We start from the raw sequence: 16,237 nt of genomic DNA, 5'->3' as shown, positions 1-16,237 counted from the left end.
GTGTCAACTTTACGTGCAGCAGCTCTATTTCCTTCTTTGACAGCCAGGTCGATCGCCTTTAACTTGAAAGCTGCATCATATGCCTTTCTCCATGTGTTTTCCATGATGAGGGTGCGTGCATGAATCGCAAAATGACTGATATTAAGATCCGATGTGACGAAGTCAAATGTTTTTGCGGCACAAGCTCATTGTCCCGCAAGAAAAATCCATAAATAAGCCGCATCGTTGTAAAAGCCGCAGTGTTCAAACCGTGACCAAAAAGTAGCGGCTTATAGTCCGGAATTTACGCTACTCTCTCTCTCTTTCAAAGAATACACAGAAGCAGCAGCATTGGCGTGTTTTCACACACGTTGGACTGTGGCGATCTTTCGTACATGCTCAGTGTCTACACATTGTCGAGGTTCATTACAAACTGGAAAGCTCTGACTCATCACTGTGACTTGTACACTCAGGTTCGATGGCCCGCTCTGGCGACCCGCATGCTCTGACACCTTTATATATGAGACAATTCTTATTCTGTGTCCTCACTATCTCTGTGTTCATATCATGCAAAAAAAAGTATTCTTTGCGCTCTCAAGACCTTTTTATGCTCTCTGTCCCAAACGCTCAAACAGAAATTGGGAAAATGGGCTGTTGAGTATTCTGCACCCTCAGCCTGGAATCTGTTGCAGAAAGACTTAAAACTTAAGGAGCTGGTGTCCTTGAATGTTTTTAAATCTAAAATGACAGACCTAGAAGCAGATTCTCTAGAATGTTTTTAGCTCGACTGCTTGAACTACTGACTCTCAGATTTGACTCATACATGGTCTCATTACAATACTAAATGTTTTGTAAATCGTACCTCGTCACCCTTTGTGTATTTTTACTGCTGACTGTCTTGGCCAGGTCTCCCTTGAAAAAGAGGTTTTCTCAATTTCAGTGGTATCAACCTTGTTAAAATAAATAAATGTACGAAACATGGTGAGCTGCAAACAGCCAAACTTTTTAGTCTAACTTCAGCTGGACTATTTCCTGCCAGCTCCCGCGACTAAAGTCTAAATTCTAATTCAACCTAAAGTCTAAATTCATGAAATTCACTACAAGCGAGCAGGTCTGGGTGATGACGTTTAGATCAGACACTCGGTGCACTACAGTGCAACTTTCACACATAAAATAAAGCTGCCTTATTCTCTCTTCTTAACAAAAAAAACCTGTCATGGTGACGGAACGGTCACATCGTCCACCATCTTGGATCTCTGCAGGGCCTTATGTACGCCAGTCTTTCTTAGGAGTGCATGTGTGACGAGGAGAGCTGAGGTTGTTTTAAAGCCCACCATGATACCAAAGAGCAACAAGACTCGATGTCGTCCCTAAAAGTAAACTTTATTTTTATTTTTTCACCAGAATGTTTCATCTAACGTACTGGAGGAGTCTGCCGTGTCCGATGACATCCTGTCGCCAGAGGAGGAGGGGATTTGTGCCGGGAAGTACTTCAGCGAGTCTGGCCTTGTGGGCCTGCTGGAGCAAGCAGCTGCCTCATTTTACATGGTACAAGTCACAGTTTAAGAATGCTCAACTCTCACTCTATTTGGTAATATCTTATAATCAAACTGTTCTTTGATCGTGCTCTAACGCCAGGCCGCCATGTATGAAGCCATAAATGACGTGTACAAGATCCTTCTGCCCATCCATGAAGCCAACAGGGAATTTAAAAAACTAGCTACTGTCCATGGGAAGCTGCAGGATGCCTTCAACAAAGTCTACAACCAAGTGAGTGGAAAGTTGGCTCTTATATCCTCACTGGGCTGTTTGTCTGATCTTTCTTCTTTAATACGTCTTTTCTTTTTTTTGTCTCCTCTAGAGCTCAGGATGGGAGGTAATGAGTCCATCTCTTATTCTTCAGGCTAAAATAAATTGAACACATTTGTTTTATTTTGTCACTGACATTCTTTCTTTTTCTCCTCTCCCGTACTGAATGACCGACATTTCACCGGTGAGTGATTTCAATTTTGACAAACTCATGTCCTTAATCCTGTTCATAAAAATGGACATACTTGGCACCTTTTTCTGTTTATTATGACTTCAGGTTTTTCATCAGCTGAACCTGTATATCTGTAAAGTAGTCTTAGCTTTTGCACTGATAAGAAAGACAGAGACAGGAAATACAAGCTAATGAAGAGTCACATAATTTTGAGACAAAATGTTTTTCTACATCTTTTTAATGTATCTTTTGCTGTTGGAAGATCAACGTGTATTGTGTTCTCTATAACTTTAAGTTTAAATTGTCTGCACTCTTTATGTCCTCCCTTCAGTGATTAGAGAATGTTTGGGACTTATTTCCGGGTGGGTTTCTACGGCTGCCGGTTCGGAGACCTCGATGAACAAGAATTCGTCTACAAGGAGCCGTCGATCACCAAATTAGCCGAGATCTCCCACAGACTAGAGGCATGTTAGCATTTACTCATCAATGCTCGAACAAGTGTCGTTGGTTACCGTATCGATGAGAAACACTAACCCTAACCCTTTTCCACTCTCAACCTGTTTTTTTTTTGTTTGTTTCACAGGAGTTTTACTCCGAGAGATTTGGGGATGATGTGGTTGAAATAATCAAAGATTCAAACCCGGTAGACAAAAACAAAATGGATCCGAACAAGGTAACAAGATCATTACACACAGTACACTGTGTGACTAATTTTATGCACAGGGAATATTTGCCATCGACTGCAAGGAATCTTGGGAATTCCCAGGCTTTCACAGGACGGGTAATTAGTTTTTCATTTAGTGTCGATTTAACCAAAAGATGAAACTATTTGTTCTTGCTCAGGCGTACCTCCAGATCACATACGTGGAACCCTTCTTTGACACGTACGAACTAAAGGAACGGATCACCTACTTTGACAAGAACTACAACCTGCGTACATTTATGTACTGCACTCCCTTCACGCTGGACGGCCGAGCACACGGCGACCTGAACGAGCAGTACAAACGCAAAACCATCCTGACGACGTCTCACGCCTTCCCTTACATCAAGACGCGCATAAATGTGATCCACAAAGAGGAGGTGGGTGTCTTCCAATCAGTCGTTACATGAATGGAGTGAATAGGAGGGGAGAAACTGAACTGTTTCTTTTGTTGTCTTTGGTGCTCTAGATCATTCTTGTCCCCATGGAGGTAGCCATTGAGGACATGCAGAAGAAAACTCAGGAGCTTGCCTTTGCTACAAACCAAGACCCTGCGGACTCTAAGATGCTGCAGATGGTCCTGCAGGGCTGTGTGGGCACCACGGTCAACCAGGTGCTGTTAATACTTACATTTGATGATCCCACTTCTTATTGTCAAAAGCCACAAACCCCATAGGATAGTCGTCCCGTCTAAAAGGGTGTTGAGGAAATTATCAAGACTTGACTCCACTCAGCAAGACTCCTTAGACTCAGATGGCTCATGTTGGTGAATGTTTATACATCAGATGAATACTGCAGGAGACATGATTCAACATCACTTCTGGTTCAGTGTGCTGCTCACTGCTGGACACATCCAAAGGCTCTGCATATATAAGATGCTATCATTATCAGGGTCGTGTCACATTGACATACCTGGACCAATCTGTGATGTCTAGGAGCTTGGAGTGAACGACAAGTTTTCCCAAACATCCTTGCACATATCAGGAAGAGCTGTTGTGACTCTCCAAGCTGTCCAGTGAATTACTTCATTTAATTAAAGGGGGCATATCATGAAAAATCCCCTTTTTAGAGTTATTTTTGAACATTTATTTGGCTAACCTGAGTGTCCATCGACCCACAGAGAAAGCTGCTCTGTTTCAAATGTTCTCAGTTTGTGACATTACAAGTTAGATTCAAGTGAGAAAACACCCTCCCCTGGTGTCTCCTCCCATGGACTCCACCTCCAGTAAAGATTTTGTTCAGGTCGCCATTTTTAGTGTCTCCACAGAGGAGTGATGTCTATCGGGAAAACTCAAGGGGGGTCTCATTGCATTTAAAGACACACACACCAAAACGGAGCGTTCTAAGAGAGCTGGTTTCTACAGGCTCACAAGCCTCCTCTGGTGCTTGATTTATCTTATGTTTGGACCAAATCACATCACAGATGTTTCACTTAGAGCACAGGGGATTGTTTGAAAGGGTAAAAAAAGGGTATAATATGTCCTCTTTAAGTAACCACCACAAAGGGCTCAGATGTCCTGCTCAGGTTTTTAAGATGTGATTCCTCAGCAGGTATAAAACAGTTTCCCTCTCCTGTCACAGGGTCCTCTTGAGGTGGCGCAGGTCTTTCTGTCTGACATTCCCGATGACCCAAAGCTGTTTCGCCATCACAACAAACTGCGCCTGTGTTTTAAAGATTTCACGAAGCGGTGATTACACTCTCTAAAAATCCAGATGTAGACTGTTGTGGAACAAATAAGACAAAACCCTCTAAAGCCCACTGTGTCATTTTACACGCAGGTGCGAGGACGCCCTGAGACGGAATAAAACCCTGATCGGACCAGATCAGAAGGAGTACCACAGAGAGCTGGAGAGGAACTACAACAAACTGAAAGAAGCTCTGGGTCCTCTCATTAACCGCAAGATCCCCCAGCTGTACAGAACCCTGCCTGCACCGACGACCACGCAACCACAACGGTGATCTAAGACACGAAACACGAGTACACACACCTGCACGCAGAAATACACACAGTGCAATCATGATGCACCAGAAGAGCTACTTCAAACTTAACTTTGATCAGACTCAAGAGACTGCAATAAACTGAACTGAATGATTCTAAAGTAAGTTACTCCTGATGATGTGACGTTTTTACACTCTAGAGAATATGCAAAATTTTGATTGCTTGAACTTGCATCAATATTGACAAACGTTACGCTTCCCTGCAATGATGTCTAACCACTGCAACATTTTCACAATTTCGATTTAAGTGAATTGTTGCCACGGGTGCATCAAGTCCAAGATGATTCAAAGAAGCGGGCTGTGAGTCGGGATGAGAGGAGCGCTTTAAAGACTAAAAACAGTGTCATTGAAAATCTCTGTTAATTGTTGCACAGTTGAAGCTGAAATCACCAACACATTTTATGATGAAAGCACTTACTTTTCTGTGGAGACGCTTTGGTTGTGAGAGTCACATCAGGACGTGTGGAGTTTTTAGCAGCAGCTCTGTTGAAGAGAAGAAACTTTCCACCACACATATTCAGTCTGAAGCTGCTGAGCTCTAAAGCCTCTTTCTCTGCTGTCACGCACAAACACAGGTTACATATCACATCCAATCCGCTTCTTACAGAGGGAGAAGGGTGGTCTCAATCTCATTTAATACTGTAATCCTGTGATATATACATTATACCTGCTGTTACTGAGAAAGACTTTTCTAATTTGAAGGTTAACATTTCGTTTAAAAGATTGTTTATTTTCTGTATGTTTTTATATTTTTTTGTCTTACAGGAACTCCTACAGTAGATCCAGTCTGCGCAGAGTTGACTGCTGAAGAGCAGCAGACAGCCCCCCCATCATTTCCCTTTTTTAGCTTGTCAACCTGTCATGTCTTTTTCCCCCACCACACACAAGCTAAAACACACACTTTCCTTAATCCCCCCCCCCCCCACCCCCCCCCCCCCCCATGTTTCATCTCCCCCAGTCACCTTAACTGGTCATAACTCTGTAGCAGAAAACAATTGTTGTTGTTTTTTGTTTTTGTTTTTTTACTACAAGGAGCATTCTACTACAGGTCAGCGTTTAAGGCGTTTACCTGGAGACATTTTTACTGGAATAGAGCTGCCAAACACACTTTGCACCCTAATCGTTTGGGAGGTTTATTAACGAGTGTTTATTTTACCTTTCTTCAACTATCTTGCTTTTGAAGACTGTAGTGTGGGTTTTGTGTCACTGCCTTAATTGTATTTCATTTGAACAAGATATTTCTTTTCTGAACTATGCCTTGTAGAAGTCACTGCCAGACGTACTCAGAAGTTGTTGTTTTTTTTTTTTTATCAACAGACCAAATAACTGACATTCCTTATTCCTCTTGCTATCATGTTTGCCTACCCGTCTTGGGTTCATACAAATTCATTAAAGTGAAAGGACATAGTGTCCAAGCTAAAGCCCAGGACATGTTGCAGTTATTGAGCGGACAGATTTTTTTGCAGGATGGGATGTTTAGCTGTGTATTTAAACTGTGAAATGATCTCGTAATGTGCTGCAGTCACATGAGATGTTAAGCATGAAAGCACCGCTCACACAAACATGTTCAAACTGTGATGAATACTATCACCCTGCAGTACAGTCTGATAACAGTCCAATACGCCTGTGTTGTTTAAGACAAGTCCTCTGTTGTTTTTATCTGAACTGCTGTCAGAAAGCACTCCAACAAATGTTTCCAACACATTGAGTGTTGAAGATTTATATCAATTGTTGCTAATGCTAATTTCCAACCACTGTATCTTTTATATTGCACTATTGAAAACAAACTGCAGCACATTAACACTGTAACTAGAATTTATGAACTGTTATTTTACAAATCTGGAAACTTTTTTTACACATTAAACATGCTTTATTTATTTTGACTATTTTTTTTGCTGCCTTCTATCAAAATGTCCGTGCCTTCTGTTCATGTAGCGTTTGAACGCTGAGAAGAAAAGTGCTGCACATCTGTCCTGTCTCTATGACAACAGTCTGTTGATGACAGGCCGCTGTGTGATCAACACTGCACCGTTTATTTTCACTGCATGTTCTTTTAGGGCCTGAAGCACTGACAAGTGCAAAGGACCCTATCGTCTCCCAAAGGAATGTTTTTGTTCTTCTACGACTTCGACACCATTTTTCAGGGCTTGAACGTGAACCTAAACTCACCAACATTTTCAAGTTCATTGGGTCTGGTGAAAATGTTATATTTTTGTTCACAAAATGGCTAAAGGGAGCCTCCTTTTGATGATAATTGTTTTATTTATTTATTTTTGACTACATAAATGATAATTTCTTTTACGTTAATAATAAAGGAAGTCTACAAGGATTTTTTGAAACTCAAAGGGGAAAAAAATGCTATTTACAGGATACCTGCTTGAAGGAACTTGTCAGAAGGTGTTCATGCTTTTGATGCAAACTCAGTGATACACATTGAACTTATCAAGTTGTGCTCTGCCTGGCGTGCGGTCAAACTCGGATCGTTTTTTTTTGTGGCCATTTTTGAACGATAAAATGCTTAGACTATATGTCTGCCATGCAGAATTCAGAAATCACCAAATGTTTTATGCACGATACAGGCAGACCCTGAACATATCCATGCTTAAAATTTCTGTATTACTCACAGCGCCATCTGTTGACAACAGAAAGTTACTGCTTCTGAATTAGCACAAGCTACAGCTACAAAGCTCATCGTATCTTCCTATAAAGGGGTGTAGACTCTCCCAACACCGTGGCCATACGACTGTTTCAAGCTCAAACGTTTTCCCCATACAGACACGTTGTTCGCCGCAAACAGGAAGTCGCTTTTTGAGGGGCTTAATATTGTCAGACTCACCTAACGTCACACACGTGATCCCATGTAAATAATGATCCAATTTTGCATTTTCAGGCATTCTATTTGAACATACTTCCTCAAGACTCTGTTCATATGATCATTGCCAACTCAGTGTGTCTGTGTGTTGTAGACATGTTTAAGATCTCTCGCTGCAGGATCAGCATCCGAATCTCTATGTTGTTGTTTGGGACAATGTGAGTTTTCACAGGGCCCTTCAGGTTAGGGAGTGGTTCAATATGAACCAAGGTTTTGTCAATCACCATACTCCCCTTTCCTGAACCAGTAGAATAATTATTCTCCTCATGGCGGTGGAAGGTATATGACTGCCAACCTTACACAAGGGTAAATCTCCTGCAAGCCGGCCCTTACGTCGGCAAACAAAACTCCGGCGTGTTTAAACCACTGACTGTAACACAGTCGATTGTTTACGTCTGTATTTCTCCTCGCCGCGCACAGTCTTCTCTGAAACAAAGCTTGATTGAGTTCTTGTAATAAAGAGTCACATGTCAGTGACAGAGTAGATGAACTGCTTTCAGCGTTGGTTTTGTTTGTGTAGCATTTTTCTGCTTTGTTGAATTTATTAGTTAGCAGTTAGCTGCTATCATGTGATGCTATTTACACAGCGTCTATCGTCATCCGGCTTACACGCCGCCTACCAAATAGGGCACGGGTGGGTGTGGAAACGCAAACGGGATCGGGCTTAATCGAACCAAACCGTACCAAACTGTACTGATCCGTACCAGACTGCTGTGTGGTAATGGGGCTAAACTATCCAAGTGAATAAAACAAAATAACATCAAAAACAAGTTATGACACTAACTTTGTTCAAAACATTTTTGTCACAGTTAATTACTGTAAAACCACGAATTGTGAGCAGCATAGAACTTTTGTGACAGATCAAAAAAAATGGCTGCACACAGCCTTGCATGTGGCATACATCCAACTAATGAGATGGTTTGATTAAAATAAACATTTGTCTGCATAAAAAAAACCATAAAACATAACAAGTGGATCCCCTCTCCACCATCCATTGATCATGTTCTGAAAATAACAAACACAAAACAAAATGCAGCACAATCATTAAATTGCAAAGTTTAACTATTCTCCTTCTTGGTTGAATTACATTTTATTATATTCTAATTAGGTATTAAAAATGCTTACCTATGTGTTTTCTGACCAGATTTCTGACACTGTTTTCCTGTTGTCAGTGTGTCAATGTCTGGTTTTAGGTCCCGTGCTGAGGCAATCCGTAGAAAAGCATGGAGGTTGTCATCATTGATGCGTGATCTGTGCTTGTTTTTGTTTAGAGTCAATATTGAGAACATGTGTTCACACAGGTAGGTCCCAAACATGGACAGAACACGGGCAGCATGAAGTCGAAGCTGTGGCATAAAACCAGGGGGCAGCAGACGGTAAAAGTCCTGGATTGCAGCATCCTGGAACTTTGCCCTCAGGCCACTGTCGCTTAGAAGGTCGATCAACTCCATCTGAAGTTGTTGGGGTGCAGTGCACACGTCGGTGGTAAAAGGGTTGGCAAATATGGCAAAGCCAGAGTGCTGTGATCTGAAATCAGAGATCAAACTCATCCATTAGCCGGCTGAGTTTGTTGGCCAACTGAGCACATGAAAAAGTACCAGGAAATGAAGCTGAGATGCTCTGACAAACAGGAAAGTGGGCAAGATTGTTCTGTTTCACTTGGCACATCCAGAGGTTCAGTTTACGCTGGAAAGTCATGATCGTGTTAGACATCTGTGTAATGACTTGTTTTGTGTCCCTGCAGCTTCTGATTCAGTTGGGAGAGATGCTCGGTTATGTCACACAGTCAGTTTGGATCTGACAGGTTAGACAAGGATTTTCCTTTGCTCTACATGAAAAGAGCAATGTCTTCCCGAAGCTCAAAAAAATCTTTTTTTCACGGTTTGTTCTTGTAATTACACAAAATTACCTGGCAATTGTCTGTTAAGTCTTGTTTTGTAGTCCTTCCTTTGTTCTTTGCCAGCCTGCCAGATTAAAGAGTTTAAAGAATCCCGGTGTCCAAGCCCGCCCCTCCCTACACGCAGAACACGCGCTGTGCGTAGGGCCCTGCGATCCATGGGGGGCCCCATTTTGCGCAAGTGAATTGAACTTCCCTCGGCATGAATAAAGTATCATCATTCTCTGCAAATGCGCAAAGGATGCGCGTGCATTTTGCCGAGAGGTGCATGTAGAGCAGTGTTTTTCCAACCAGTGCTCCGCGGCACACTAGTGTGTCGCGAGATATTGTCAGGTGTGCCGTGGGAAATGATCAAATTTCACCTAATTGGTCTAAAAAAAAAGTCGAGTGTCTGTGCTGTCAAGTGCCTGGCAGTTATCATGTAATACTCTTCCATATCAGTAGGTGGCAGCAGGTAGATAATTGCATTGTACTCTGAGACAAGAGAATTAGTGGTGCATTGATGCGACAGGTGGCGGTGACAGTGACATTTTGGCTAGCGAGAATATACGGTAACAGTGATGGAGAAGTTTTTGAAAAAGAAAAATGCTCACTCCGAACTGGACCCTGGACAAAATACGGACCCAGATGAAGGCCCTAGTATAAGTGGAGGTCAAAAGAAAGCAAAAACTGTGAGCTCGAGCAAAGTTTTGAGGCAATACAGCGAAAGCTATCTTTCATTTGGATTTACTTACACCGGAGATGCAACGGCACAAACTCCGCTGTGCTTGGTGTGTGGTGAAAAGCTATCCAACAGTGCTATGGTCCTAAGTAAGCTTAAACGCCATCTCCAAACGAAACAACCTTCACTTCAAAACAAGAATGTGGACTATGGGTACGTCCCAAGTTTCTTATTTGCAGTCTCCTCGGTCCTCGGTCCTCGGCCGAACCGGAAGTAGTTCCAAAGCCGCCATGTTGAGGATCGTCCCAAAACTCTAATAGCGAACGGAGGAGAGAGGATCGAGGAGAGAGGAGGCTGATCCGAGGAGCGATGACCGAGGAGACACGAGAGCTGACGGAAGTCTTTTCACTGACAGACACGCCCCCTTCTCGTATATCACTCACTGATTGGACGCTGCACGGGATCAGACTTCAGTGAAACTTGTCAACATGAGCAGAGTTTAATACCGGAGAAAAGACGGACATTAAAAAGACGCTAAATGGAGCGTCTGACATTTAAACAGATGATGAACATCAGTGAGTTTGTAAAGAGTCGCTCTGTGATGAGCTGGGATTAAAAAGAGTCTGATGAAGAGGAGTCCGTTTTATATTCTCACTTATTTATCTTCTGAACGTTTCATCATTTAGATTCTAATCAATCATTTTCAGTATCCTAACACATAAATATCTGTGTTTATAAAATACAGAGTTCGTTGTCTAAATATAGGCTAGGTTCAGTCCAAACTGTTTAATAATAATCAATAATTATAGACAATTAAAAATGAAATCTTTTAGTCAGTAGAAACTGTCCTTTTGGTTATGAGTAGACTGCAGGTTGTTCTTCCGGTGTGTTTTTTTTTATCAGGTAAAGACACTAAACACTGTAACTGTGTTTGATTAGAAATAATACAGTGTGTGTGTGTTTGATGAGAAATAATACAGTGCGTGTTTGTGTTTGATTAGAAATAATACAGTGCGTGTTTGTGTGGACATAAACAGCTGTTCGGCTGATTGACAGCTGAACGTGATCAGCTGATGTCGCGTCATGTGACGCTGTTGAGGAAACGACGTCTCATGTGTCTTAAAGCTGATTTCCTCGGTCCTCTCTCCTCGGCTTCGTTTCCTCCGTGCATCTCTGGTGGGCGGGACTAAGACGCAAGTGGAGGAGACAACTCGGAGGACACTCGGTGCAAATAAGGGAACTGAGATTGGGCCTATTTTGTTCGCCTGCGTGAACACACGGAGAAACAGGCAACTTTAATGAGAAAAACCACAAAGGTAAAAGAGAGAGCCCTTAAAGCGAGCTACCACGTTGCAGAAGCTGCGGGAGGAACTTAAAGTTTTTCTGACAAATGAGAGGTCCGATGACGCAAAACTGCTTGCAAGTGATGAGTGGTGTGCAGGGCTGGCATACCTGGCAGATATTTTTCATCACCTGAATGAACTGAACACACGAATGCAAGGCCGACATGAAAACCTGCTTACAAGTACAGATAAAATAAATGGATTCCGTTCAAATGTGCACCTCTGGCAACATGTGGAAACTGGCAACCTTGAAATGTTTCCACTCACCAAGAAATGGCAAGATGTTAACACTGCTGCATTGTGTGAGATAATAGTTAAACATTTGAAAACTTTTGAGGAGAAGATGTCATTTTATTTCTCTTCAGCCTTCACTGAATGCCTTGACTGGGTTAGGGACCCTTATAGCTCAGCATCAGTTGTTGGAAAGGACATGACAAACAAAGCTATTTTGACATTGCTCCCATTTTCCACGACATATCTGTGTGAGGTGAGCCTTTCAAGCTTCACTGCTATAAAAACTAAACAGAGAGAGACTGAGAGCTGTTGAGGAAGAGCTTCGTGTGTGTGTCTTCAATTCCTGCCAGGATATCAACTTTGTGTTCATCCAAACAAGCCCAGGTTTCACACTGACTTTTATTTGTGTTTATTTGATACCAAATAAACACAAGAATTACTTTATATTGTTAATATGGGCTACATAGTTTCTTTTTTTTAACATTATCGACTGGTGGTGTGCCGTGAGATTTTTTTCAATGAAAAAAGTGTTCCTTGGCTCAGAAAAGGTTGAAAAACACTGATGTAGAGCACCGCCACCCGAGGCAGGCGAGAAAAAAAAAAGAGAGATGCAATGATTGAAAGCGCGATGCATCACCATCTGACCAATCAGCGGCCAGATGGGCCGGCAGGCAGTTGTTTGCAGGTAGAGAGTAGAGAGAGAGAGATGGCTTCCAAACGTCAATATGATTCGGGAGCTAGCAAAAGAAAGAAAAAGTCCAAACAAGAAGAGGCTCGTGCTTCACTTGAATGTGGGTATGTTGTTGAAATAAAAAATAAAAACATTGTGGCATATATAAACTGCTGGCATGTCTGCTCGTGCTAATCATGAGACAGAAGAGATGATAATTGTGTCGAGATGTGGACCGGAGATTTTCTAGCAGCCCTGATGACCGTTTATTAAATGTCTTGTTAACTGAATATATTCAGCTTTATTGAAAAAAAGGAGTTTTTAATTGACCAGTTGGTGGTCATATGTTGGCTCAGGTTTATGCGTATCAATCTATGTTTTTAATAGAAGTATACAGCTATATGGAGAATTTAAATTGTGTTGCAGCAGTAAACAGTAGTGTGGAAATGTAGAACCTAAGTACAACATGTGAAAATAAGGATATACAATATTTAAATATAGAAATATTATCAACTTCAATCATAATGAACATTATTAGTTGAAATCATATTTGCATTGATTGCAATTTAATTTTGTGAGGATAGTATTTAAAATAATTTCAGTGTGTAGTTTCCCTTTATAACCAAAACAAATATATAATGTTCTTGTTCCACTGTGGATAGAGGCTGTTCATTTGATTCGTTAGTAATTGTAATTTATTATTATTATTATTGGAAGGGGGGGCCCAAAATAAAATCCTGCTTAGGGCCCCCACTTGGCCAGGGGCGGCCCTGCCGATGTCACAGCATAAATTTCACACAATGCAGAATTCCACCGGTTACACGCGGGCGATTTCTTCTGCTACAATAAAGTTAGCTTTCACTGCCGCCACATTGTTTTTGGCCCTAGCGAACATATTCTGCTGGGACCGCAGTTTGCCTTTTAATTCTTGGGTAATTTTTTGTCTTTCTTGAAGTCTAGCTGTGACTTTTAATACAACATAAATAATTGTATAATATTATGATCTTGGAATTTCAAAAAGGGGGAAAACCTGCATAATAAAAGAAAGGAACGATGTGTGCATATTTTTTTTTTCATTTTATTGAAATGGCCCTCCACAGGAATCATGTATCCATGAGGCTGATATCCAGTTTCTGCCAGCTGGTATATCTCCATGCTCTCTGCCTGCTGTTGATGCTGGAGGAGTTAAGGTAGATGGAGATCCATCTGGAAACACAAAAACACTTCTGAACGCATCTGTCAAGTAAACATGACCTGTTCATTCACTTCATCCAAACTTTATTTTAAAAATTGATTGGAAGAAAAAAAGGACATATTTTTCACATATACAGAACATGTATGATGAGTACTTTAGAAATTAAAAAAAACAAAAAACATTTATCTTCCAATAGTGTGTAAAACAAAAGCACTGAAAGAATAATTGAATACATACCCGGCCATTTATCCAGTGGTTTTCCTTCCAGGACAGCTGAGATTATTCCTGGCCCTCCACAGGAATCATGTATCCATGAGGCTGATCTCCAGTTTCTGCCTGCTGGTATATCTCCATACCCTCTGCCTGCTGTTGATGCTGGAGGAGTTAAGGTAGATGGAGATCTATCTGGAAACACAAAAACACTTCTGAACGCATCTGTCAAGTAAACATGACCCGTTTTAAAAATTGATTGGAAGAAAATAAGGACATATCGTTCACATATACAGAACATGTATGATGAGTACTTTAAAAATTTAAAAAAACAAAAAACATTTATCTTCCAATGGTGTGTAAAACAAAAGCACTGAAAGAATAATTGAATACATACCCGGCCATTTATCCAGCGGTTTTCCTTCCAGGACAGCTGAGATTATTCCTGGCCCTCCACAGGAATCATGTATCCATGAGGCTGATATCCAGTTTCAGTTCATCCAAACTCTATTTTACAGATAGATTGGATGAAAAAAAAGGACATAGAACATGTATGATGAGTACTTCAAAAATGAAGAAAACATGTATCCTCCAATAGTGTGTATAACAAAAGTACTGAAAGTATAATTGAATACATACCCGGCCATTTATCCAGCGGTTTTCCTTCCAGGACAGCTGAGATTATTCCTGGCCCTCGACAGGAATCATGTATCCATGAGGCTGATATCCAGTTTCTGCCAGCTGGTATATCTCCATGCCCTCTGCCTGCTGTTGACGCTGGAGGAGTTAAGGTAGATGGAGATCCATCTGGAAACACAAAAACACTTCTGAACGCATCTGTCAAGTAAACATGACCTGTTCATTCACTTCATCCAAACTTTATTTTAAAAATTGATTGGAAGAAAAAAAGGACATATTGTTCACATATACAGAACATGTATGATGAGTACTTTAGAAATTTAAAAAAACAAAAAACATTTATCTTCCAATAGTGTGTAAAACAAAAGTACTGAAAGAATAATTGAATACATACCCGGCCATTTATCCAGCGGTTTTCCTTCCAGGACAGCTGAGATTATTCCTGGCCCTCCACAGGAATCATGTATCCATGAGGCTGATATCCAGTTTCATTTCATCCAAACTCTATTTTACAGATAGATTGGATGAAAAAAAAGGACATAGAACATGTATGATGAGTACTTCAAAAATGAAGAAAACATTTATCCTCCAATAGTGTGTAAAACAAAAGCACTGAAAGAATAATTGAATACATACCCGGCCATTTATCCAGCGGTTTTCCTTCCAGGACAGCTGAGATTATTCCTGGCCCTCCACAGGAATCATGTATCCATGAGGCTGATATCCAGTTTCTGCCAGCTGGTATATCTCCGTGCCCTCTGCCTGCTGTTGATGCTGGAGGAGTTAAGGTAGATGGAGATCCATCTGGAAACACAAAAACACTTCTGAACGCATCTGTCAAGTAAACATGACCCGTTTTAAAAAATGATTGGAAGAAAATAAGGACATATTGTTCACATATACAGAACATGTATGATGAGTACTTTAGAAATTTAAAAAAACAAAAAACATTTATCTTCCAATAGTGTGTAAAACAAAAGTACTGAAAGAATAATTGAATACATACCCGGCCATTTATCCAGCGGTTTTCCTTCCAGGACAGCTGAGATTATTCCTGGCCCTCCACAGGAATCATGTATCCATGAGGCTGATATCCAGTTTCAGTTCATCCAAACTCTATTTTACAGATTGATTGGATGAAAAAAAAGGACACAGAACATGTATGATGAGTACTTCAGACATGAAAAAAACATGTATCCTCCAATAGTGTGTATAACAAAAGTACTGTAAGTATAATTGAATACATACCCGGCCATTTATCCAGCGGTTTTCCTTCCAGGACAGCTGAGGTTATTCCTGGCCCTCCACAGGAATCATGTATCCATGAGGCTGATCTCCAGTTTCTGCCTGCTGGTATATCTCCATACCCTCTGCCTGCTGTTGACGCTGGAGGAGTTAAGGTAGATGGAGATCCATCTGGAAACACAAAAACACTTCTGAACGCATCTGTCAAGTAAACATGACCCGTTTTAAAAAATGATTGGAAGAAAATAAGGACATATTGTTCACATATACAGAACATGTATGATGAGTACTTTAGAAATTTAAAAAAACAAAAAACATTTATCTTCCAATAGTGTGTAAAACAAAAGCACTGAAAGAATAATTGAATACATACCCGGCCATTTATCCAGCGGTTTTCCTTCCAGGACAGCTGAGATTATTCCTGGCCCTCCACAGGAATCATGTATCCATGAGGCTGATATCCAGTTTCAGTTCATCCAAACTCTATTTTACAGATTGATTGGATGAAAAAAAAGGACACAGAACATGTATGATGAGTACTTCAGAAATGAAAAAAACATGTATCCTCCAATAGTGTGTATAACAAAAGTACTGTAAGTATAATTGAATACA

The 16,237-nt window shown here is 40.9% G+C and overlaps 1 protein-coding gene across 3 annotated transcripts in view; it reads left to right on the top strand.

The window, feature by feature from the left end:
- The window catches only part of dock6 (dedicator of cytokinesis 6), a 34,417-nt gene extending 27,881 nt beyond the window's left edge, over positions 1–6,536 (top strand). For all 3 annotated transcript variants that reach the window (XM_079365926.1, XM_079365925.1, XM_079365924.1), the window contains 10 exons: positions 1,384–1,527; positions 1,618–1,749; positions 1,841–1,855; positions 2,299–2,424; positions 2,544–2,633; positions 2,804–3,040; positions 3,130–3,273; positions 4,242–4,348; positions 4,440–4,616; positions 5,425–6,536. In XM_079365926.1, the coding sequence (XP_079222052.1) occupies positions 1,384–1,527; positions 1,618–1,749; positions 1,841–1,855; positions 2,299–2,424; positions 2,544–2,633; positions 2,804–3,040; positions 3,130–3,273; positions 4,242–4,348; positions 4,440–4,616; positions 5,425–5,467 (1,215 nt within the window). In that variant the 3' untranslated portion in view covers positions 5,468–6,536. The remainder of the gene's footprint in view (positions 1–1,383; positions 1,528–1,617; positions 1,750–1,840; positions 1,856–2,298; positions 2,425–2,543; positions 2,634–2,803; positions 3,041–3,129; positions 3,274–4,241; positions 4,349–4,439; positions 4,617–5,424) is intronic.
- Positions 6,537–16,237: the final 9,701 nt, after the last annotated feature.

The sequence above is a fragment of the Symphodus melops genome, assembly GCF_947650265.1.
Source record: "Symphodus melops genome assembly, chromosome: 17".
Classification (NCBI taxonomy): Eukaryota; Metazoa; Chordata; class Actinopteri; order Labriformes; family Labridae; genus Symphodus; species Symphodus melops.
Note: the sequence above shows the minus strand (reverse complement) of the source record. Positions and strands in the feature narration are given on the sequence as shown.